Source organism: Lepidothrix coronata, unplaced genomic scaffold (genome assembly GCF_001604755.1).
Source record: "Lepidothrix coronata isolate B3197 unplaced genomic scaffold, Lepidothrix_coronata-1.0 Scaffold0, whole genome shotgun sequence".
Classification (NCBI taxonomy): Eukaryota; Metazoa; Chordata; class Aves; order Passeriformes; family Pipridae; genus Lepidothrix; species Lepidothrix coronata.
In genome coordinates this window covers 3,007,000-3,033,291 of record NW_016690180.1, presented here as the reverse complement: position 1 = coordinate 3,033,291, position 26,292 = coordinate 3,007,000, and the positions used below count along the sequence as shown (strand labels likewise).

Sequence of the window (26,292 nt, the reverse complement as noted above, 5' to 3'; positions counted from 1 at the left end):
GATAATGCGATCAGAATGACCTGTCGGCAGATTTTCGAGTTTAGGAACAATAGAGTTTTGATCATGAAGCCAACTCCTGAGAGGTGCTTTTTGGTTCTGGGTTAACCTGACCAGAAGAGCGTGTAACCGGCACCACGTTCTCTAAGGCTGCCTTCCTCGTGGAGACGAACTTCACTGAGAGCAGCAATGTTGATGTTGAGACCTGACAGTTCATGGGCAATTAGGGCAGATCGACACTCAGGATGTCTGCTATCTGCAGAATCCAGCATGGTTCTGATGTTCCAGCATGTTAGAGTTAATTTGGGTACAGCTTTGACGACAGGTGTATATGCCTTTGTCTTTTGATCTTTGTGTGACTGCATTTGTAGAAGATGTCATTACAGGGCTTTGCAAATGTGGGTAAGGCCTTTGGGCCTGTGCAATGGATTTTTTAGGTGAGACGCAGTGCGCGCGGAAGTGAACCCACCCTTTAATCCTAAGGTTCATCTGCCAGGACTGAGCAAGCTTGGACGGTGACAGCGAGGTCCTCAGGATGTAGGTTTAATTAGAGTGACCTTCACTTAGATGGATGCCCTTACAGGGCTAATCGAGCTTCATCTGCCCAGGTTTAGAGTTGTCCTTCTCCTCTGAGTGCTCCGAGGCTCCCCCGAGTTCTGGGCCGGGCCGATGCCGTGCCGCACGCCTAAGTTCCAGCACCAGCCAAGTATTATAGCTATATATGTATATCTATATCTATATCTATATCAATAAATATATGTCTAAAAGAAAAACTACTCTCTAAATGCCAGTTGATTTCTGCCTATTGACAGTGGAATGAAACTCTCTCTCCCTCTCTCTTTCCCTCCCCATCTTTGCCCAAATACTGTCCAGAACATTATTATCTTAATCTGCATATTTGCCTGAAAAATCATCTACTAAATCTTGTAATTGCTTCTATATATAGAATAATAAATTTTAATATTGCCTTAAGCAACAATCCAACTGGAACTTCAGAATGTTGTTAACCTCTGTCAAATTCACTGTTTAAAATCAAGCCAAAACCTGTGATTCTAGCCCTGTTTCTTGGGCATTGAGCCTTAGTGGCAGACACCTCCAAACTTTTCTCTAGGCAGGATAGTCTTTCATTAGTCAGTACATAGAGTTTGGCTTTTCCAGGTTTTGATGAAGTGTAGGTAGCTAACTTTGCGGGCTCTATATCACTCATGGGAGGCATCTCTTCTCCACTGAGTAGGATAAATGGCGCTTGACATCTAATAGCAGGGATGTATCAAGAAGCAGCCAGACGCAGTCACACCTCAAATAAGAAGACACACACAGGGAAGCAGGGAAGGCCATATTTTTATTAATCTTTGGGAATATTATTTCTTTTCAAATACCTAATTTATAGTTAAAGCCACAGACCATTTTTACTGGAAATTGTTTCACTAGACCTTTTTTCTGATACATTGGATAACATGTTGTTCTGTCACATGATTTTAAATGGTACTGTTTTATTTTCCCAGAAGATTAGTATATAAAAAAATTAAAGGTCATTATTTTTTGCATTTATGCTTATTCTCATATAATAAAAATGTATTTGAGATAAAAATATGCATAAGATATAATTAATGTTGTCTTTATAGAAAGTTTAAAGTAGAGCGAGTCATGCTACATAGAATTTACAAAAACTGTCCTTATAAAGGGCTAGGTTTATGGTGTTAGTAATTCGTTCCACAAAAGAAAATGATGACAAATTCCAGCTTGATTAAGAGTTAACCTGATTAAGAGATGCTGCAAAACTGCTTTTTCCCAGTGGCAGGAAAGGGCTATATTTTGAGTGAAAGTCTGAGTTCAGTCCCTGAATTCCTCCTTTCTTGCAGGGAAGAGCAGCATGAGGGAGTTCATCAGCTGTTGCAGAATTACTTTAACTTTTTGTAGATGCCAGACCAGGTTTCAGTGACCTAAGCAGTGGGGATTTTCTTGTCTGATCACTACCCAGTGTCCTATACGGAAAGGAGAGCAGTGCGGTTAGCAGAACTGGCGCAAATAGGGGTCTCACAGGGGAGATAGAAATATCTTCTCCTTTGCATACAAATTCCACTTTCTTTTGCCCTTCTGGACTTACATGAAGAAAAGTTAAACATTTCAAGAATATTTGAATCAGTTGGTCAGGACTGGTAAACCTACTTTTCGAAAAGCTTTTCTGTTTTGAAGCAGAAAACTTATTGGTAAACAAACGGAAGTCCTTTCCCATCTCCAAATGCTGAGTTGAGTTCAACAAGTGGTTGAATGTAGAAAGAGAGAGTGACTTTTAGCTTTGTCTCTAGAGTCTAGTAACTGATGTGGAGGAAATCTGGTTTAAGTGCTATAGAGGTTCCTCTGGGAGAAGCCTTACAATACTACAATTGCTTCTTTAGCTTTGCAACACAGCATAATCTTTTGAAGTCTCAGAAATGAGATAAAAGTTGAATGGTTTTTCTTATTCACCACAGGTTTACAGAAAGCTATTTATAATTTTCAACTTTAGTAGTCTGGGTTAATGCAACAAGATATGTTAGACCCACAAGAATATGTAACTTAGATTCTAACACTTCAGAGCAGATAATTATCATTTGTGTTCTCCCTATTTCTCATTAGGTGCTTTGATCATTTCTGTGACTCTGACAGTAAAAAATATTATCATTTATATGTCCTTATTTAGGTTTCTACTGCAGTCTAGATTAAACGTCTATCAATATGGCAAAACAATGCTTCCTATCCATGCTAAAAGTAATAACTGTAGAAGATGAGAACAACATTGATATCAAAAAATCAAAATCACATTTTCTGACAAAAAACCCATTTCATTTTATACAATATTTTTTCTGGAAGCAAGTGACATCCTTTTCTTATATGGACGTTTTATCAGAGTTTCTTTAGGCTGCAGCTTTTCCTTTTGAATTAAAACTTATATTACTATTTAAAAGAGTTCCCATTTTTCTTTTAATGTCTTTCTTTGAATTTATCTTTAAAACCTGGTTTCATAATATGAAAAATAAAAAAGAAAAATTACATTTCCTTATACAATATCTTTACATATGGGAACAGAGAACATTGGTTTATACAGCTTTAACTCTTATGAGAAGTGATTTATCTTCTCAGTGACAGCAAAGCTTTCCTTCATTAGGTAACCATGAAAGAAACTTACTCTTAACAGCAGAATTGAACATGGTTTTGCAATAATTTTTCACATGGTAGCTGATGGAAGGCAATTGAATAGAAAACAGTAAAAAAAAGTTCCATGGAAACTTAAATATACTAGTCTGCATCAGACAATCAATAGGGACAGAATAATCCTTCTTTTGATAATATCAAAATCAACTGGTCTCATTACAGGTGCAGAAATCTTCCATATACCAGCTGAAGGACATAGTTTGTGTCTAGCAGACAAGGATGGTATTCCTTGACATTGATCAAATAAGTGTAGTTATCTACAGGCAATTTTGTGTTTCTGGAACTAGTAAAGAGGAGAAGCAATGTCAAAATGTCTAAGTAACAAAAAGTGGTAGGACTCTGTTCCTTCAGTCTAGTAGGAGTTAATAAAAAGAACAAATCAAAAAGTGTTCTGTGATTGCTTTATAACATAAATATGTAGAAAAGAAGGCTTAAAATACGCATTCTGCCACTGTAGTAGGGAAGCAGTAGAACCAGCACAGGGTTATTACTAGATTTAAGACAGCGTAGTCTCTACTGTTAGCTATTCTCATGCAGTTTGAAGAGTTCTTCTTAATGTCCACTTCTATCCTCCATTGTGTATTCCCACCTGTTACCACACTGCCTAAATATCAAGTTTGGTTAAATCATTCTAAAGCGATTTGTGAAGGTGAAAACTGGAAGGATTTAATAGAATTTGTAGTTTTTATCACCCCATTGTTCAACATTTTCATGTCATTAATAAACACACTAATAAAGTACTGGTACTTTTCAGATGATTAATCACTTTGCCTCAGAACTGGCCTTTTTCTGTATGTGTTACAGCTAAAAAACAGATTATATTAATCCAGTCTTTGATATTTGGGTTTTTTTAACAGTTAAACCAAGGTGAACTTTAGTATAATGGAAGGGAATCTGGCAGTTGAGGGATATTTATTAGTGTTCATATTAATGTGCAGAATAGCTAAAAAGTTGTCCACATTCTTAAAGATTTGCTTGTAAAGTCTTACCTTTTTCCAGCTTTGCAGCACTACTAGATTATTAGGTTTGACCTAGATAATACTAACAAATCATAGAAAAGATTTCTTTCTAAGCACAACTAAGTCATGGGAACATTTTGATTCTTTTTAGTTGTCAAAAGAGGCAAAAGTTGAGAAAATTGAAGGAATTGAAGGATTTGTGAGTAAGTAGTCTAGAAAACTTCTTTAGTGACCTATAAGTAAATTCCAGTGTGGGGAGCTTGTTCCACTTCAAATTTGTTGTACAACAACGAATAAAATGGACTGATATTTTCAGTAAAAGAAACTACTTCTGATCTTCAGATCCAAAACTAGTCTAATTTAAGTTTCCTACTTCTAGCACCAAAAAATACCAAGATTATGTAAAACCTCTCATTTTGTTGAAACTGCCAGTAAATAATGCAGGATGGTTTCTGAGTAGATTATTTCTTCAGAAATTTTTTTTGTAACCTTGTAGCAGCCAGTGAATCTTCCATAATAAAAATCTATGATGAGACATGCAGAATATATGATTAAAAATTGTTAATATAGTATAAATACCACAACCCCCCCATTCTATAAGCAATTTGAGTGCCAATCTGTATTCTACCTACTCAATACATCTTTGAGGAGATAAATGTGATAAAAATGAATGGCAGATACCGTAGATGTATGTTGTATGACTTTTCCATTTCCACATTTGATCCTTCTGCAGATAATGCAACAAAATTTTAGTGGTCCAAAGCACTTTTACTTTGCTTTAATATATGTTATATAAATATTTTACTGCAGAAAACACACATTTCATTGAATACTATTCAGTTCCTAATCTATTACTTATCTCTATTATTTTAAAGAGATCCCATATCTTGGGAGGTTGTTTTAAGACATTAAATTTAATAAGAAAGCAAAGTCTTAACAGATAACTAAACAGAAAATTATCAAGCTGTAAAACTTAGGTTAATATAAAAAAAAACTCAATAGGAAAAAGCTTCTTTGTTTCCAAGTTGTAAATATGACTCAACTATTGGAAAAGTAGTGTGAGAGCAAATAGACTAGGGGATGTAAAACCTCTAACAGGCTGCAGAACATATTAAGCTACCATAAGATCCTTACCCAGATATATCAATCAGTTCCTTGGATAAAAGCTGTATAGTCTTATTGATTTCTTGCTTATTTCTGCATTGCTGAAGGACTGAAGTATCAGACCATTATTTCTTACTGAAAGCTCAGAAATTGTCCTCCATGTGCACCATCACTGCATCTTCATAGGGTCACATTGTTTACTTTGCAAAGGCCCTGTCACGATTGTGATATCAGATGTACACTGAAGCACTGTAGAAGCGGCAGCTGAAACATGAAATACTGTGGACCCTTTACCATCTCTTCAACTAATTAAAAAGCCACCAATTTCCTCTCAAAAAATTAACAGCAATTAAGGGTGATCTCGTTTACACTTTGGTTTGTTTCAAGTTCTTGGCATAGTTTTCAGATAAGGTATTTTAATACACCCTCTAAACATTGAAAATATGTCATTTGACCACTCCTATTTCTTATTTTGTTTATATAGCAGCTGATGCCTTATCAGATTTTATGAGTCAGTAGAGAGCTGATATATATAGCTCTTATAAATGGGAAAGTATATGACATTTTAAAATTATTTTTAAAGTTTGTAGGATTTTTTCACTACTGAATTTGAACATTATAAAAGTTTTAAGCTTCTTGAAATTATACTTAAATAAAGCCCTGTTTTCTAAGTGTGCCATTTTGAAGCGAAATTTTGGAATTTTGATTTAAAAATGAGTTTCTAGAAATATCTTTTTATGTATCACTCACATAAGAAACCTCATCTTTAAAGGGACAAAATCAGACTTCAGCAGTTTAATGTTTTCCAATGAAAACAAAATATTTTTTGATTAAACTAAGATTAATTTTAAGGGCATTCCAGACCATAGCTTTCGGCTTCCTTTTTTAGGACTTTTTTGTTCCATTTATGGCTATACTCCCTTCCTCTCGAAACACCTTCTAATAGCAACTTTTCCTAATCCTCAAAAGCTCTGATGTCCAGGACTCCAGTAATAGAAATGGGAGTGTCTTCCTAAATTGAATTCAGTGAAGGCATGCCAATTTATGCCAACTGTTTCTTTGGCCTTGTACCTTTGTATTTGGATAAAAATGGTTGACTTCCTGTATCTCTTCTTACAATTTGCTTACAAATAACCATCCCACACTCCAATCGACATCTGCTGTTGGTTCTTAGCTAATGAGTGTGCTATAGTGCTAATGCCCTTGGAAGGAGGTGTCACTCTATCACTTTGTGAAACTGGGCTCTTGTTTTCTTATGAAATCAAATTTCTAACCCTTATGAATTACCAAGTTTAAATAGTTTTTTTTCCCCACCGTGCTCACTGGTGTGAATCATAAATGCACAGATCTACAATACAGTCTGGTGATCCAGGTTTAATGACCCCTGTTCAAACAAGGATACAGGCCCATTAAGCAGTGGGGACATCTGTTCAATGGTCAGACTTCGAGTGCACTGAAAATGGGAGCTCTTTTATCTGTGACTGGTTATGGAGAATCAATGTCTTCTTTCTGCAAATGAAGAAAACATATTCATAGAATATTTGTAGTAAGCCCCATGCAAGTATTGTACATATCTTCTGGAATTTAAAATACAAAATATTTCCAAATATTCTTTAAAAAATCCTTCTGGTCAATTTTTCAAATATATATACTTCCTACTTAGCTCAGTGATGTCCCTTGTCTTTATAGACAATAATTCTTGAACAGAAAGCTGTCCCTAAGAACCTCACAGGTTACCTGGTGCATTAGATCTATATTTAGACGACTGTATTTATTCATTGTCCTCTGAAGGCTGCTAGGATGATAATAATGTGTCTTCTCCTTTTCTGTTGGTAGGTAAAAGTAAAAGAAGCATCAGTGCTATTCATCAGAGAAGTGGTATGCTATGCTTGCAAGTACCGGTCAGATAACACCCCTTTTGCATAGAGATGACTTTTCCACCAGATTAGAGTTAACTATAGTTTAAGCCTAGATTTAGTTAAGGGCTTCTGGATAAGGTTGTGATTCTTTTGGAAATAAATGTTCTTCACCCAGAGCTGGGATTTGGGCTAGAAAACACCAGTTTGTATGCCAATCTCAACAGCACAATAAATTGCTCAGGCTAGAGGGGACAAAAATTAGCAAATCCTCTGGAAACACAATCTAGAACAGCATGCACATTTTACCATTTAAAATTTGTTTCTCTTGATGGGATAGTCAAATTTTGACCTATCAGCCTTCACTCTGGATAAAACACTACCACTTCAGCTGGTACAAAACTGTAATGTCAGTCTAAAGTTAATGAAAATTTCTTAGTGTATCATGGCAAATTTGACAAATAAACCCATACCTGTGCGGGGGACTGAAAACAATGGCTCAAAACAACTCTGTGTAGGAGGGGCCTGATCAGCTTCTGCCAAGGCGGTGCTCTGCCCCCCCATAAACCTGTCTCCTTGAGAGCCTTTAATGCAGCTGTCAGTCACCAGCACATCTGGAGCACTGTCCTACATCACACCCCCTGGAATCCCTATCTCAAATCCTAAAGGCTGGCAGACTGAAAGCCCCACCTGGTGGTGGCCAGAGGAGTCCAGAGCATATAAAACCAATACCATGTCGCCTCCACATAGTTTTGGCCCTATTGTCTTTGGATTTGTGGTAGCTGGTTCTATGTTGGACCTAAGGCAGTACCTATAATCCTTTCTCTGTCTCTCTCATACTTCTTCTTCTCCTAATTTCCTTTTCTTGATTTTGGGTAATTTAAATTTTGATGGGTTGGAATTTGCTTTATGAGATGTGTTATGTTGATTGAATGTTTGCTTTAACTTTTGCCAAGTTCCATTATTTTCCACAGTTTTTCAGTAAAAGTAGTTACTTTGACCCTCCGAGAAGTGTCACAGCATTTTTCCTGTGCATGGCCTCAAGGTATAAAAGAACTGAAGGCCCTTTCAATAAATTCGTCAGGTGAATTTTGAGGCCTTGAAACTTTTTGATGTAAAAACATCCTCAATGAGCTCATGGGCCAAGCCTGGGGTATTACAGCCTGGTCCAGAGCAAATGTATGCCTTTGTGTTTGTGCACAGGCTTGATATAACCAGCTGAATCCCTCAGTTTCAGCAGCACCTTCAGTGCAGGGCACAAAGGAAAGGAAAAAGGGTGCTTTAGCTTGAAAGCCGGGAGAAAGGAACTCTGCCTCCTGTTATCCTAGTCATTTTGTTATTAAGTGCTTCTCAGTTAGGAGTGAGGACCAGAAAAAAGTCACAGATAAGCTTTCCTTCCTTCTTCTTGATCTTATGGAAGGCATTTTTCTTTTCCAGTTTGATTAAGTAATCTCAAACTTTACACACTCATAGCTCTTACTCTGATGACTAGCACTTCATAAATTTTGAGGATGTTGCTTTTCTCAGTAGACCATGGAGTTAATGAAGTTTTCCTTCCTATACAGGAAGGAATGGAGCTTGAATGACCCCACATGCGTATATTTTGTGCTATATTAATTCTGCCCAGAATATTCTAAGGAAAAACTGGAATTCTGTGAGCAATTTTTTCAGACTGTACTCCACAGAAGGATTCTGTGGAGTATAAGAAGATTTGGAAAGAAATGCAGTTAATGAATCACTATTACATAAGCTACTTATTTCAAGAATAATTTGTTTTGATATTTCTGTAACTGCTAGATTTTTTGCTAGTAATGGAATAAAAGATACAGATGAGGAAATGCAGTTTTAAGCTATCTTTATTACTGCAAGTCAAAATTTGCCCTTTTGAAGATATGTATTATTAAAAATGAACATATTATCGTGAATACCAGAAGGTCGATTAAATTAATTTGTGATGTTCCATATTATTTTTTATTTTATATTAATTTATTTTAAGGCACTCTGCTTCTTGCTGTAGAAGATGAAGCAACTGTTTGCAGGAGAACAAAACTGCTACATGCTACATATTATATATACTGCCTAACTTCAGTTCATACACTTATTGTGTTCAATCCACTTTGAAGCCTTTTAAATTTTCTGGGAGACCAGTATAAGAATAGTAAAGATAAAAAAAGATTTATGTGCCATTATTATTATAAACAACAATCTGTCAGTATGACGGACAATAATTAGGTGCAATGTAAGGCTTCATTTGACTTTAGGATTTAGTTATTGCTACATTAAAATTAGGAGTAGTCATGTCCATTTGTATATTAGTAGAATTACTCTTAATGGTTCAGTCAGTGATAGGTCTAACACAGACAGGTAACCATGACAACCAGGTCATGCTTTCTCATAGTTAGTTGGTTAAAACAAAACTTGATTTAGTTCTGTATCTGAGATCAAAAGAGAAAGAAAATATCCCATGCATTCTCTCTTTCTGGCAAACCTAATGGAAGTCTGCAATGAACTCTCATTTAATTTCAGGCATTAAAAATGCATCTGAGCTTTTTAACACTAGGACCTGCATAACTTAGAAAAAATCATACTTTGTGTCACAATGTAAACTTTGTCCTGGTTTTTTTATAATTTTACACATTGATTTATGGGAATTCACTTTTTTTTTTCACTGTTTCAAATGTTGAGGTAAATTACATAGCATGTCTCTAACTAGCAGGGAAAATGTCTATAATTTTTTTTTTTTAATGTACTGTTATATGAAGAGAAAAAATATTTATTAGAATCAGACTGATATAGTGCATCAGTATTCAATTAAGGTTCGAATTTAGAGAAAAATTACATGTTATTAGTTAAAAAAATTTGCAAAATATAAAATATAATTAAAAATAATCTAGTGGGAAACTTCAAAATATCTGAAAAGTGTGATATTAGCAGTCTATGAGGAATATTCAGAATTTTACATGTTGAATATGAGAAAGGAAGGGGAAAGTATATTTTTAACCAAACTGCCAAGTCATCATCTGGAGAGAGTTAAATTTGTTGCTCTAATGCTTAGATTCAGTACTAGGTTCAGATTAGGAGAAGAGTACTTCTAATCAATTTTTTTATTAGAATGAAACAATGAGAATGACATACCTTTTCTTCATTTGGTAGCAGTCCTTCAAAAAGAAATTTTGTTGCTTTTTCACAAAGAAACATTAAAACTGAAATTTCTGTTTTCAAATATTTCTGTCCTGTGTTAGACAAAAAAGTAGAAGAAAACATTTTATTAAAAAAACCAGCAGGTTTTTTATTAAAAAAAAAAACAGAGAAAAACATGATCCATTAAGTGAATTAAGGTCAAAATTAAGAAAATGACTATGGCTTTGTATTTTTCCTACAAATAAAACAAGACTTTCTATGAGATAGAATTACAGAATCATTCATTTCATGACATACAGTCATTTTGTACCATTCAGTTCAATGAAAGAACTCTTTCTTGAACATTTTTTTCTTCAGTACAAATTTGCCAGTTCATAAACTACCACAAAAAAAGAAATAGAATGCACCTGAACTAAGATAATTTGAATCAAAAGTATTTTCTTGGTCCTAGTAAATTCAGTTGAGTTAAAAGAAGCAGTTTATTGATCAAATCACGAGTGGAGTCTGCGAGCCAACTGATGCCGAATGATGTCCTAAGGCTTCCTTCTCCTTATTCATGTCCAAGGTCTTAGAGCAAACAGTGAATAGTGCTGCAAGTAAGATGTTAAAATCTTACTAGGCACAGACTAGATACTGAGATTCAATCTTTCATAAATTTCACCTCATAAAAACAACGCTGCCTCTCAGAAAAAGGAGGGCCTCATTAGTTATTTAATATTAGGTATAAAAATACATTACAAGCTATTTCAGAAACAGCTCTACAACTAACTCTGATATTTGCAATTATATTTGTGTATTACATATGTGTAAACAGAAGGACACAAGTGCTCAAGGCAGGGTGGGTTATAAGTTCTTATCTTTGGAGAGCTCGGAAGGCAGATGCAGGTTCAGATAGCAGAGTTGATTTTTTTTTTATTTTCAGCAGGTAGGATCCATTTATTCTGCCAATTAGAGGCCAGTTAAGATTTCAAGTATACTGTATATAGAACAATTAAGGTTCTGTGTATATTATATATAGAACCTCTGTTCTAAGCTATTATTAATTATCATGAAGCTTACATGTAATATACACATATCATGCAATACTGACATAGATAAATAACATCAGGGAATATCATACAACCCTGTTGCTGTCACAAGTCCATTATGAAGATAAATACATTTTATACATACATACATACATATGACAAAATAGTAAAACTATAACTGTAACAAATTTAACCACACAATATACTGGATATTAAGAACTCAGAACAAGGTAATGAATGTTTGATGAATATTTGTTATGACCTATATTCCCAGCTCATTTGCTTTGCAGATAAATGATTCATGCCAGGTACTGCACCTTTGGAAGGCTCTCTTACTTGTGTATGCCAAGATCAATTAGGAAGGCTAATGAATTCCGAAGTACTTCTGAGTACAGAAAACTTACAGTATATCGGTTCAGGCAATGCATGTTTGGTAACTGTAAGAAAAAGGAACCTAAATCTTGTGGAAAACAGTACAGTTTCAATACCACTGATTACCATTCTAAGACATGAATTTCCAACATACGTTGCTAGTAGCATTTCACTGTGTGAAGAACCCTTAAGGAAATCCAGTTCATAGCTGTGCACTTGCAATGTACACTAAGAAATCCTAACATACAAACATAGCAAAATGAACAGAACAACAGAGAGGTTACATGATCTTCCACTTTTACATTCCTCCTCCAGTGACATGGTGTTCCTAAGTGTTCTTCATGTGTGTATTTCATACTGCTACCTATAATATGTACAGTTGTGGGAAAGGTATTAATATCATTGTATTACCAATGACAAAATAAGCTCAGATAATAAAAGTATTGAAAGATGTACTTCTAGTTCATGTTTGTATTTGAATCTTTAACTAAAAGAGTGGTGAAAGTGTTATTATTGAACACCTACTTCTGTTTCATAATATAGCTTTTGATAAAGAATTAGGTCATCAGATTTATTTGAAGTCTGGATTTATGCGTTGCATTTTTACTTTATTGTTGGATGAATCAACTATCTCTTATGTAATAACCCTTTGAAATTTCTGAAAGATAGAAATGGAAGCTTACTAGATACTTTCTATTCTAATGGTATTAGAAATCAAAGGATACTTAAAAGAAATTTTAATAACACAGTAATTAAGAATATTTAGCATTAGTGACAGTCAAACATCATAAGTATTGTTCTTTGTGCTTTGATTACAATGCAGCACCTGACTGGGTGTCTCATGAGATGTGACTTGCTTTCCATGGCATTTCCAGCCTTTCTGAATTTTGAAGAAGACAGACATACTTCATGTTCTTTAAACAATTCTCTTATTAACTGTTTCATAGCTCTAATCAGGATTGTTATTGTGACCATTCTAATTGTCACCAGAACATAGGAATTCAAAGACAGACAAAAATTGTTATACCTATAACAGGCAATAGATTTATCTTCAACTCAGCCACATCCTCCTATGAAAATGCTGCAGAGCCATCTTATGCGTCTTCTGCACACTGTTCTTCAACTGGACAGCAAGGGAGAACAGACTTAACCATAAAAATTTCACAAAGAGTTTCAGCTCTGAAAAGGCACCTTACTACAGCCTACACCCACACACAAAGAGTATTATTGTATTAAGAATAATACAAATTTAGCCAAAGACAGCAGAGTTATTCTGAGTCTTGCTAACATTCCACTCTCTCTGCAGCTGGAACCAAGCATACTGCTTAACACAGCAGTGTCTTCTACTTTACTAATGGCAAAAAGTAGAAAACTCCATGCATTAACAAAGTGGCCAGCGTGGGCAGAAAAGGCTCACTGCTGTTTCATTTTGTATGTAGCTGTGACTGTTCCTTCCCAATATATGCCTGCAGTACCCTAGCTGTAGTCTAAGACTCATTCCTCTGTCAATGTTCAGCTGCTCTTGCTTCTTCCTTTTCTTGAACTTAATGATCTAAATGAGACAGCATGTCATAACAGTGCAACCTTGCCTGTCACCTACTTCCTAGAAGGATGTGGTTACAGAAAAAACTTTGCTTTTTTTATTTCTTATTCAGACTTGAAGCCAAATTATGTTCATCCCACCACTTATGAGCTATTTTTAAGTCCCAGAGACAAGTTAAGGCCAAGCACTCCTTGAGCCTCCAGTCCTGTATTTAGCTGTTGCCAACTTTCTTTCCTTAGGGACATTTTTTTTTATTTCTCTTGAATCAAAATGTCATGCTATCTTTTTTGAGCAGACAGGACATTGACATACATATTTCCTCACTGGATGTAAAATGTATATATCATGACATAGCTGATTGACCAATTGTGTCCTTTTTCTCACACTGCCTTTAGTTCAACTAAACATTTCCAATTGCTTGGATTTGCTTCTTTAATTCTAATTAAGACCCCTTTACAATCAAATTCTTCATAATATTGCATAATATATATTCTAACTCCAAATGCATATAAACTCTCATCCTGTTACTTTTACTGTATTTCATTAATCTTAGAATGTGAGTGCTAAAAGGTAGTGTTTCTGTCTTCCTTTACATGCATGCCTGAAGTATAAATAAAGCATCAAATATTAATCATGGTGCCTTTGGGGAAAAGTAGTGTCTGAGAAACACACTGATAGGAAGACATTTCACAAAATATAGTAACATACTGGACTCCATTCAAGTCAAGGAGGAAATTTAACACTGTATATAACTCCAGAGGTGAACTGAAAATAGTTTACTTTCCCTAAATCAGAGAACAGAGTTTGGCTAAAGATTAAAGCACAGAATGAATGGAAATACTGATGTAAATTGCAACTGCAGGTGAGATTCATTGCACCTATGGAAAGTCTTAATCTTTTGACTGCATGTAAAAAGTTGGATAGGTCAAATACATCTCCTGCTGAGAAAGTTGCTGCAAAATCCCAACCAAGCAGCAATCCATCACTGTGGACTGAAGTACTCGGTAAATGAAGGTCCATGTGGAAGCAGATAGATAAGATGCCAGCAGCTATCATGCAGTAACAGGTAACTAAGTCCTTGTGCTTTGCAGTAACAGTATGACCTGTTATGAACTCTAAGGAGTTTTCTCTGTCTGCTTATCACTCTACCTGAGCCTTTGATATAATTTTTTTTTGCATCTTCCCTCATACTGTTCATAAACAGTACTAAGGCCATATGGAAATTCCATCCCAAGGCTATTCCTTCTTTACCCCTTTCTAATATCCTTCTTTCTTTAGCACTTCTGAATTGTCTAAATCATAATACAATACTGTTCTTTCATGGAGTAGCATTATTGTACTATAATGGTGTTATAACAAATTACGTAGGAATGAGATCAATGATTTTAATGAGAAAGAAAAGAAGAAAGAGTTGTTCTTTTTCACTTTAAATTGAGAATGAGTTTAGAGATTTTTCTTTCTTTCCCCCTCCTTATCAGGGAGGATTTCTATTTAAACCAATAGGTGCTTCTTAAGACTTGTTTTTGCCTATTTTTCATTAGTTTGTGTCTAAAGTAAGGCTAATTGGTTTGTTAACCTGTCATAGATTTACCATATCACTCTTTGTCCTTGCTTTTGTATTCAGGAGGACAGCTACTTATTTCTTCAGCTGAACCTTTGGACAGTAATCATCATCATCATGGCGAGGCTTCGCGAACGAAGATTTGGGAAGGCTCTATCCACATTTGCTACAGGCACGTTGGTGGCTTATGAGGCCAATACGTGACAGACATATCCGATTGCAAAAGGCGCAGCAGAAAGACTCCTTAGATGGTGTATTCTGCAATACACGGTTCTTTCTGCGCTGCCTTTTTTCCTCGAGAGTGAATGACTTACCTAAATCCTTATTAGATACCTAAGAAACCATATGGAAACTTAATCATGATGCTCAGATCTGAAAAAAACAAACATACCAACAGCCCCCACACCCACGTAACAAAACATCCAAAAGCAAACAAACAAAAAAAAACAAACAAAGAAAAGAACATACTAGGCCTTCTCGATTTTGCTTCTCATAGAACTACTTTGTTTTTGCAGGTTCCAGTGAAGATCAGACCATCCCAATGCTGGTCACGGGGTTAAAAGGACTCAAAGTTATCGATGTGTCCTGTGGGAGTGGAGATGCTCAGACCCTTGCAGTTACTGAAAATGGTTAGTAGCAAAGTGAAACTTAAAATTTTGAGTAAGCTTACCTTTTCTTCCTTTCATTCTGAAGATACTCGTACTCCAGATATGCTTATTTCTAGTGGCTTGAACTTGGTAAGAATTTAAAGCTGAAATTCTTTTTGGGGAGATATATATGTATACATTTATACATTTTGCATACAGTGTATGCACATATATTTCTGTGCATAGATATGCAGTATGTTCATTATGAGTATGCAATGGTATATATATTTTATGAGATATATATTTAAAATATCCATGTAAATATAAAATGGACACACAAATATTACATCTATGTACTTATGTGTCTACATTCTATTTATTACTGTATAAATGTAAATAACTCATGTCGTCACAACAGCCAGAATTTTGAGTAGGAGAGCTGCCTGTGTTGGCCCATTGAAAGTGCCAAAGAGAGGCTGTATTGAAATTCTGCTTGCCAACATCCCTGAGCAAGCTGTCTAGGGTGAGACAGCTTCGAAGCCCAAATTTCATTACGTGAGGTTATGCCCAAAGTAATCCCTTAGAAAGAAGATAGTTCTCAGAAGCTAGTTGTTCTTTCAAAATATAGCTGGTTAATATGATGTGCAAAATTTAAAAACTGAAACGTTTGCTCATAAAGGAAATGGAAACCCAGATTTTGTCCAGTTTTTTTCCTTTTGGTCTCTGCCTTGCGTGCTTCCATTGCTTATCAGAATACCTTAGGGACTTGCTTATGCAGGTAGAGAACACAATGCATCACAATGTAAAACAAGGCTTTCCTTTTGGACATGTGTGGCTTTCAATTTTTGGACCGTAATTTTATTTAATGCAGGTACAAAATGGTGTGATTATTTCTAAGTTCCTACATCAGGACTTAGATTTAGTAGTGTATTTCAAAAAACATGGTAGGACAATGGCAGTCTTTGTTTCATTTTGAGAAATGCTTGAATGAAAATTAAAACAGGTTTTGCAGACAATTTGGCCGTTTCATATGGAAAAGATTTTGCAAGTTCTTATAAATAAGCAGTTTTTAACTTGCTTGATATACAGTAAATCCTATGCTTCATGTGTTTCTAAGAAGGACTTTCAGTACACTGATGAATTTTCAGTGCATATTATTTCTTACACTTTTTATGTTTAGTTTTATCAACATGAAAACTTTTCAAATCTTATTCTTCCTTCTTTTCAAAAAAATTAGAAATTAACTAGTAACTGCTATTCTTGAAAAACAATTTAAAAATTGTGCTTCTTACAGAATCTCAGATTTTTAAGAACTTACTTGTCAAAACAGATAACGTCGTTACATAAAAAAGCAGTGCAATATTTTTTGTTTTCTTTCTCTTGATTTAAAGGTCAAGTGTGGTCTTGGGGTGATGGAGATTATGGAAAACTGGGAAGAGGAGGCAGTGATGGTTGTAAGACTCCCAAGTTGATAGAAAAACTTCAAGATCTGGACATTGTGAAAGTTCGCTGTGGGAGTCAGTTTTCTATTGCATTAACCAAAGATGGCCAGGTCTACACCTGGGGAAAAGGTGACAGTCAGAGACTTGGGCATGGGACAGAAGAGCATGTTCGATATCCCAAACTGCTGGAAGGCTTGAAGGGTAATTATCAGAGCTGGGAATATTCCAAAGTTCTTTTTGCTGTTGGTGGAGTTTTTTACTGGACCCAAATGAACTAAACTTAAGTGTGATTGGTACCATGTACTCGGTTGTATTTGATGCTGGTTGCACTGGAAAAGGTAATAGTGCACGTTTCCCATCATTTCTGCATTTATGCCTTTAACATTTTAGCAGACCTAGAGACACTGTTATGACTACTTTAAATGTTGCTTGTCTTGTGTTCTCTTTATTCTTACTGGTTTTCTTTTATTAGGTTCACCGAAATGCTTACTTAAAGCATGTATTTTTGCATTGTCGTGCAAATAAATGTATATCATATGCTTAGATTAGGGCATGTGAATGGAATCAGTGAAAATCACAGACAACAAGTAGTGTTGAAGTTGTGTATTTTTGACTAGTTTGTAGCAGAGTGAAGAGTATTTCTTTCATTTGTGAGAAACCTGGGTTCTCTTGGGGGAGGATGAGGAAGAAACATTTTTTATTTCTCTGTCTTTCCTGAAATTGTTATTCATATGTGTTGAATGATCTAATTGAAAATAGTTTCTGAACTAATGACTACGAATAACTTTACAGTCTCTCATCATAGATGGGGAGATCTTTTAATAAATATTTCCTGAAAAGGTTTTGAAGTAGAAGAGATACAGAGTTGATTTTTTTTTTTTTAAACTTGTTAAGTTTTGTACTTAAGCTATCTCTTATGAATCTTAAAATATTTCTTTGGTTTATCCTTTGCTGTACTCTTCCAATCCACTATTAGAGGAAAGGTGAGGCTCTTGACATCCATAATATGTTAAGTATGGTTGCAACTAGCAGTTTTCCTTATCTCTGATATTTTTCTGTCAATAATTGTAATGTTTAAGTTATATTTTCAATATTTGAACTTTCAGGAAAAAAAGTGATAGATGTGGCAGCTGGATCTACCCATTGTTTAGCACTGACTGAAGATAGCGAAGTGCATAGCTGGGGGAGCAATGATCAGTGTCAACATTTTGATACTTTGCGTATCACCAAGCCAGAGCCTGCAGCTCTCCCGGGATTAGACACAAAGCATATAGTTGGAATTGCTTGTGGGCCTGCTCAGGTAGGTTTTATTTTTGAATTATTTGATTTTGTCTCCCACTGAGATTAGTTCTGTACTCTAATCCCAATCCCTTTTTCTGTGCTTGCATGACTTTTCTTATTTTTACTCTTATTCCAAATAAATGAAGACTTGGAAAAAAAAAATCTTGTGCAGTTCTTCTGCCAAAAAGGGGTGACTAGCTTTCCCTCTGTTGGGTATTCTGACAAGTAGCTGTTTACCTGCTTTGTTTTGTCTGGTACAGCAGTTGAGGAGTTGTCAACCAGACTTTCCTGCAGCAAAGATAGTGAGGTATCTGGGCTGGCATGCCAGCACTTTGGAAAATTTGATAAGAGAGTTCTGGGTTGGTAGGGTTTTATGTATGTTTCCAAGGATGCAAGTGGAGGGTTCTCTTCAGCAGATGTGCTGGTATTATTTCTGCATTGTCTCTTGCTGTTTGAAGGCAGATGTTAGCTTTACACTCCTATCTCTAATCAGTGCAATCTTGTATTTAGGAAATAACTAACTGTGGAACTCTGTCTCTTGTTTCAATTATAGAGTTTTGCTTGGTCATCATGTTCAGAATGGTCAATAGGCTTGCGGGTGCCTTTTGTGGTGGATGTTTGCCCCATGACATTTGAGCAATTAGATCTGCTACTAAGACAAGTGACAGAGGGAATGGATGGATCCTCTGACTGGCCCCCTCCTCAGGAAAAGGAGTGTATGGCTGTGGCAACATTAAATCTTCTGAGGCTTCAGGTACCTTCGGTTTCTTACGCATTGAGCAGTCATTGAGCTAAATGTTTTCAGTAAATTGCTTGGATGAAAATAGTAAATTTAATGTGCTTTAAAACACTTCTATTGATTTTAAAAAGTGAAATAATTACACTATTGCTTTTACTCTGAAATTTGGCATCTAATGCTTGTGGTTTTTTTCTTGTTGACAGCTTTTGGGTTTCATTAAAAATGAACTATAAAAACAGTATCTAAATAGAATAGGCCTTGTATACCCACTCAGAGATTTTGAACATTTCTATGACTTTTAAATAGCATTTCTGAGAGTGAATGTCCTCTTCAATTGGTGTCTGACAGTCACTGAAAATGTGCTGCTTTTTCTAACATAGTTGTAGTGAGGTAGAAACAAGTTAGGTTATTCTTTAGGTTTAGTTCAGAACTTCAGGGTTCACAGCTACTGTTCATAATTTATGAGTATTGGTTTAAATGTACTATGCATTTGGGAAGCCAGATCCGTTAGATTTGTAGATGAAAATTTGTATCTTGGTCAGTGAACTTACTCAATTGCTCCAGGATTGACTTTTCCCCCACCCTTGCCAAGTTCATATCTTTTCTTAATTAAAATTTGCTTCCCCCCATTTTTTTTTTCAGCTTCATGCTGCCATTAGTCATCAGGTGGATCCAGAATGCCTTGGCTTAGGTTTGGGCAGTATCCTGCTCAATAGCCTGAAACAGACTGTGGTAACGTTGGCAAGCAATGCTGGGGTCCTTAATACAGTGCAATCGGCTGCTCAAGCAGTGCTGCAGAGTGGATGGTCTGTGTTACTGCCAACAGCGGAAGAGCGGGCTAGGGCGCTCTCAGCACTCTTACCCAGTGCAGGTTGGTCCTGAGATTTAAACCTATTCGTTTGGTGCTTGCATTTTGAGTTCATTAATAGCTTCTCCTGCTCTTAGTTTCAGGAAATGAAATGAACGTAAGCCCAGGACGTAGATTTATGATTGACCTCTTGGTGGGCAGCTTGATGGCTGATGGAGGCTTAGAGTCTGCGCTAAATGCTGCTATCACTGCAGAAATTCAGGTGTGTTTCAGCAGCTTTGTAGTTCAGGTTCTTTTGTGGCGTACTGGATTTATTACTCTTATAAATACAGAGTAAATATGCCTTCAGTTGTGAACTGTGCAGCAGCTATTGGAATGGTTTCATCACGGTTTTGTGGAGTTTTTCTACTCTTCTTTGCCTTTACAACCTGTCATTCCTCCCTTCCCCTTTCTTTTTATATTATAATCGCTTTGAAAAAACTGTGCCCATGTGGTTGTTACGGAATATGCAATACACGTTTTGTCTGTTAGGAAGTGTTTCATTTCTGGCATAGGTAAAAGTAACTTGATCTTTTTACCGTGGATACTTGTTAGGAAAATGTTTTGTAATCAGAGTGGAAGTTTGTACGTTTTCTTTAACTTGATTTGGTTTTTTAGGATATTGAAGCAAAAAAAGAAGCACAGAAAGAAAAAGAAATTGATGAACAAGAAGCAAATGCATCAACGCTTCATAGGAGCAGAACTCCATTGGACAAAGACCTTATTAATACTGGAATCTATGAATCTGCAGGAAAACAGAGTTTACCATTAGTTCAGTTAATTCAGCAGTTACTAAGGTAATTGCTTGGAAGTTTTCTTTGTCTTTTGTACAGAAGATGTATTTAGATGTTTTATGAACTAGTCCACTAAGGGATGGTTAATTTTGGCTAGCAAATAAGGTCTCCTGTTAGCATTTTTAACTCCTCAGAATTCAAAATATTGAACATTCTCCTAACTTGTCTGTAGTTCTGCTGTTTTATGTTTGTTAAGAAGCAATGTTCTATACTTAATTACCCAATTTTAGAAAGACTTACTGCCATGCTTTAATGGATTTTAGTACTTATTCCTTTAGTCTGAAAGTTTTTGTACCAAATATAGGACAATTGTTCAAAAGCCTGTCCTTACAAAGTAGGAGAATCACCATGAATTTATTTAGAACTGAATGTTTTGCCCTGTTTGTTTAGAACTGAATATTTTGCTTCAAGGAGACTGTATCTGGAGCTGTAAGTGGGGAAGAAACCTGAATTTTAAATTCTCGACTCAGAGTTGTGAATGCATAACCAATAGTGTGCTGAGAACAAAGCTTCTTTATGTCAGCTAGAGGAGTATTTAACATGTAGCATGTATAAGCAGGAAGTAATTATGAGTTTACCAAGAAATTTATTGTGCTTTTTCACTTAATTGTGATGGCAACCATGTAATTTAATCAATACTGAGACTGTTTTGAGTTATGTATTGTCATGGCGTTCATTGCAGCCTTTCAGTGAAAATTGTCAGACTGTTTTGTAGTGGGTGATGACAAAATACACAAACTTGGTATTTTACGAATCCCTTTAAACAAATTGTATCCACAAAACCACTGACTTTTTGAGTACTACAGTGTGAAGAAGTGAACATTCTATGAAGAAACTTTGCATAGATTTCTTACATATTTGTGTGAAATTTTAGCAAAAGCTTAACTTATGTTTCTGTGGACTGTCCTCACTCTGAGCTCCCTTTATGATACTCTTATACCATTTAGGAACATAGCTTCACAGACGATAGCCAAACTAAAAGATGTTGCTCGTCGCATTTCTTCCTGCATGGACCAAGAACTTTATAGCAAGGAGAGATCTGCTTCTCTGGATCTGTTACTCCGTTTTCAGCGTCTGCTTGTTAGTAAACTTTACCCAGCAGATTGTGTTGGACAGGTCCCTAATACATACAGTAAGTTATTGTTTAAAAAAAACCAAACCAAACCAAAAAACCCTACCCTTTCCCCACAGATTTATATAATAACTTTTACAGAATACCAGTTTGTTACTTTAATTTATCTTCTTGTCTCATTTATCAGCCTAGTTGCTGAGTCTGTCTGAACGGTGTTGGAAAGTAGTTTATTTAAATTGTTTTCTGTTAGATAAAAGGGTCTAGATAATAAACTTGCCATAAATTTTTAAAAATATGTGGTTTCTTAAATTAGTGCTAGTACTGAGTGGCATCGTTTCAGAAGAGTTTGAAAGTTTTTGAAGCCTGTNAAAAGCACTATATGCCTTAGCTAACCTGTTGTCTATCTCTCCATCGATCTTACCATCTGAGGAGATGAGGACAGTAATCAATAAATCAGAAAATTGTTAACAAAAGCCCAAGATCTTAGAACGTGAAGAACACCTTTTCTACCATTTTAGAAATGTTTGGACTTCTTAACACTTTAATTCCTAATCTTTCAGTAGTTGTTCAGTTTTAGTTTTCTACATAAATTAGGATAAGCAACTTTGTTCTTTTTCATTTTGGCAGAGCTGGTAGGTATGTGATATCTGCCCAGAATTTGCTTTGTCAGTGGTTTTGGTATCTGTACTTTGTCAGAATTGTTTAATTTACAGTTATGAAGGGAACAACCTCGATTTAATTCAAGCTGCAATTTTTTTTTCCTTTGCCAAAAGAGCTGGAAGGCAGAGTTATTACTAGATGCAATGTCTCTGCTTTCATATCTTATTTCAATTAATAATTTTAGACTCAGACATCACATAGCTATTTAAAAAGGAAACTAATTTAAAGGGGGCTGGGAAGCAGCATTCGTCCAAGTATTCCTCTGTGTAACATTCATATATGGTTTGAATTCACACTCTAATTTTCTCTTGAATTTGGTCCTAAGAGGTAACTAAAATTGTCTTCAGCAGAAAGCAGAAACTACTCCAGATGTCAACGTTCTCCAATCTCCACTGTCTGAGCTAACTGCACCTATTTTCTTTTTCCTGTTATAATCTACATTATAAAATGCTACTCTAAATGCTATTTAATTACCTTCTTTACTTTCAGGAAAGTGAGCCATTGCAGACAGCAACACGATGCAGCAGTACTGAGGATATCAGGAGCAGCTTCTGCAGGCTCCATATGACTAATTTGTCTTGCTTGTCTCTCTGGCAGCTCTCACTGTGGTCTGTGTTGTCTCGTGGGAAAAAAAATAAAATTTGGACCTCGTATAAAGGTCCTCTTCTACTAGTAAGCTTATCCAACGGAATTAGTCATGACATCACTGAAGTACCAAAACCTAAGAAAAAGAATTTATTCCAGTAAGCCCTTCTCTTTTGGCAGACCTGTAAGGCAGAAACCTATGACTTACCTAAGTGCAGAGCCTAATCCAAGTTTCAGACATATTGAGACTCTGCAACTATTGTTTACTAGAAAATTCAACTCTTTCCCATCCTCTATATTTCAAGTTATTAATTACATTTGCCCTGTACTCCCTCATGTTTCCTCCTTATTTCATGGACTAGATTTAAAATAGAAATTCAGATTATTACTTCATGTTTCAAAAGAGCCACAAAAAAATTTTCTCTATGCAACAGCCTACATTCTTAAATTTCTCACGCTTTAGCAAATGTGGCAGCAGCCTATACCTCCTTTTCTATTCATAGTAGTTGAGCATTTTCATTTTATTACTATTTTTTTATCATATTACATTTCATTTTGTCTATAAAAGTGTAGTTTTAATGGTTTTTTTTCCAATCTCTTTCTCTTCAAAGACTGTAACTGACGCAGATCTACTAGTAAGGAAAAGTGACTGTTATAAAGACTTAAAGAGCACAGCTGCCTGTCTCAAACACTGCTAAGATCACAGAAGGATTTTGCCATGAGATGGGACAGGATGGCGCTAATTCTAGACCTGGCAGAGATGAGATCTGGTTAGCACATCCTAGGTAACACATCCAGACAAAAATTCCCGTTATGGCAAACTCTGTAAAGAAGCACCTGCTCATACACATATCACCAGTCAAAGAAAGATCATTCTAAATTGTGGGACAGCTGTAAGCTGCGACCACCAATGACCACTGAAGCACACCCATCCCCCCCCCCCCCCGATATTACTCTATGGATATCTGGAACTTGGACTGTAGATAAGATAAAGGTGGTTCTACTGTCTGGGTGTTACCTCAGGCCTAGGGAGAGGTTAACAAAGCTTGGGGAGAAGAATGTATCATTGATAATGTACACAAAGAATGCAGAGTTTATGGGCCAAAAGGAAAGAAAACTCGGCAACTGTGCTGAAATCAGTTCCAACTGTGTAAAAGGAAATTCCAGTAGGGGGAGATCATGGCCACCAACTCACAGCCCATCAACCCAAGCAACCCAGTGCCTCAAAAGAAAAGAAAGACTGAGCATGTGGACTAATTAGCATTAGAGAACTGTGTAGCTAATGAGCATTAATTCCTTTTGTTGCTAAAATGTATAAAGATTGAAAAGTTTTGAACAACTTAAGGACCTTCACCACCGAGAAGTCCAGGGTGAAGAAGGATCATTAGGACTACAACACGTGATGACTATCTTCTGCTTGATCTGTCTGTCTCTCTCCTCTTTTCCATTTCTTTCTATCTGTTTACCTCAAATTCATTCTTAAATAAAATCAGTACTGTTGACTTTGGCATACGGTCTCATTTGCACCTTAATTCAGGCAGAGGCATCTCTCAATAATTGGATCTTAACAACTGTGTGAAACTAATTGACATGTTCCTCATTTACTGATGTCTGAGATTCAAAACAAGTTTGTCTTACTAGAAACCACAAACTTGAAGGATCAATGGAAAAAAAATTGAGGGTTTTTTCTATATAAAACTCTTATTTAACTATATTTCATTTTATTTTTTTGACTTGCTGGACTTTGATTATTTACTTATTGATCCTTAGGGAAAGTTTCTCTAACTTAAGATGTGAAAGGAAGAAGCCTCCTCATTTTTCATTGGACACTCACATTGGACACTTTTTCTTTTCTTCCTGCTTCATTGATCTGATCTGGGAAATATTACTCTCAACTGACCAAAATAGGTTCTAAGAATTTCTCCATTGTGTAGAGTGAACTCCCTAATCACCTATCTACTCAGTACTCTTCAACAGTTTCTTTCAAGAATAATTTGAAATATTTTTTTTTTTGCCAGAGGTACAGAATTCTTAGAGGAATTGAATTATTGCGGTTCAGCCGCACTCTAAAGCTTCAGAAGCTGAAGGTATATTCAGTCAAGTATTGAGTGACTTATTTTACTCTCAGGGCTCTACATACTGCATAAAATTTTAATTCTGGAGCACAGTTTTGTACTACTTGTAAGACACAGGCTTGCTGCTCTCTCCTTTCTAGAGCTAAAGATTTTTTCTGATATCCATACACAAGGATTTTTGGCCCTTTAGATGACTTCTCATGCAGGGACAAATGCTAAGCCAACAAATACTTTGAATGCTCTTTAGATTAAATGATGCGTGTTCACTATACTAAATGCTGTCAGATATCAGCTATTCTGAGAAATCTTATATCTCCTTTTACAGGTGGTATTGTTCTATGACACATTTTATCTGCAGGATTTTCTGCTGCTGATTGCTTTATGATCCCTTTATATCTTGATATATAGAGAAGCACTTAGAAGCATGATTTTGAATTTGTTTTATTCTATTCTTGTGAAAAATTATAGTTCAGTATTATCTGACAATATATCATATTTTAGTTTTTAGGTATGATAGTACTAATAAAAAAGCTCCAAACAAAATTTGAAGATTTATGCAAATGATACAGTACAAAACATCTTGCTTTGGGCTGCCTTTTTCCAATGTCTTGATGAATTAAGAAGAAACTCTTGTCCTGAGTTATTTGACTGTTTAAAAATCTTCAGTTCCAAGGTGTAAATTTATTTCAAAGGAATTTTGTGAAGCAGAGGTCTACTTCTGGCTTTTCCTGGAGGTCATGCTTCAGGATGTATCCAAGCTCTCCTCCTCAAACTAGAACAGTATGGAAAGCTCTTTAGAAAACAAACCCAAGTATATCATCTGCACTAAGCAGATCAAGTGTTAAGGTTTCAACATTGTAAATAATGTTATAAATGTTATTTACAATGTGATTCAGTCATTTCAGTAAAAGAAATTCAAGTCTTGTATAAAAGTTTTTTTTTACTCTTTCCTTCTCATCAGTTAAATATAATGGCATATGCTAATGCCTGGGGTAAACAGATTCTTTCATGAAATGAATTTCTATTAGTGCATCTCACTGATATGTAATATAAAAATATTTTCACTCATATTTAACTTTTTGCAAACAAGTGGGAATTCATATCTATCTAAATGTATTTAGAGAAAGTTTTGATAATGTCATATAGAGGTGCAATTAATTTCTTATATAGTATCCCTAGTCTGTGAAAAAAACTAGCAGTAATCAACTATTTGGAGTCATAGAATCATAGAAGGTGCTGGGTTAGAGAGATCTTTAAAGATCATCTAGCTCCAACCCCCATTCTGTGTGCAGTGACACCTTTCACTAGACCAGTTTGTTCAGAGCCCCATCCAACCTGATCTTGAACACTTCCAGGGATGGGGCATCCACAACTCCTATGGACAACCTGTTTCAGTGCCTCACTACCCTCACAATAAAGAATTTCTTCCTAATCTAATTTTCTTCCAAACTTAA

The 26,292-nt window shown here is 35.7% G+C and overlaps 1 protein-coding gene across 1 annotated transcript; it reads left to right on the top strand.

Moving 5' to 3' along the window:
* Positions 1–14,075: 14,075 nt before the first annotated feature.
* LOC108497106 (E3 ubiquitin-protein ligase HERC2-like) lies at positions 14,076–21,878 on the top strand. The gene is made up of 10 exons (XM_017814857.1): positions 14,076–14,199; positions 15,272–15,385; positions 16,735–16,986; positions 17,892–18,085; positions 18,620–18,820; positions 19,448–19,676; positions 19,751–19,875; positions 20,271–20,449; positions 21,394–21,578; positions 21,832–21,878. Exons 1-10 carry the CDS (start codon positions 14,076–14,078, stop codon positions 21,876–21,878), a joined length of 1,650 nt encoding a protein of 549 aa, XP_017670346.1.
* Positions 21,879–26,292: the final 4,414 nt, after the last annotated feature.

Coding starts and splice junctions, on each gene's coding strand:
- LOC108497106 (XM_017814857.1), top strand. CDS start 14,076: ATGGAAAGTCTTAATCTTTTGACTGCATGTAAAAAGTTGGATAGGTCA. Junction 14,200..15,271: donor ACTGTGGACTGAAGTACTCG/GTAAATGAAGGT, acceptor TTGTTTTTGCAG/GTTCCAGTGAAGATCAGACC. Junction 20,450..21,393: donor TTAATTCAGCAGTTACTAAG/GTAATTGCTTGG, acceptor TATACCATTTAG/GAACATAGCTTCACAGACGA.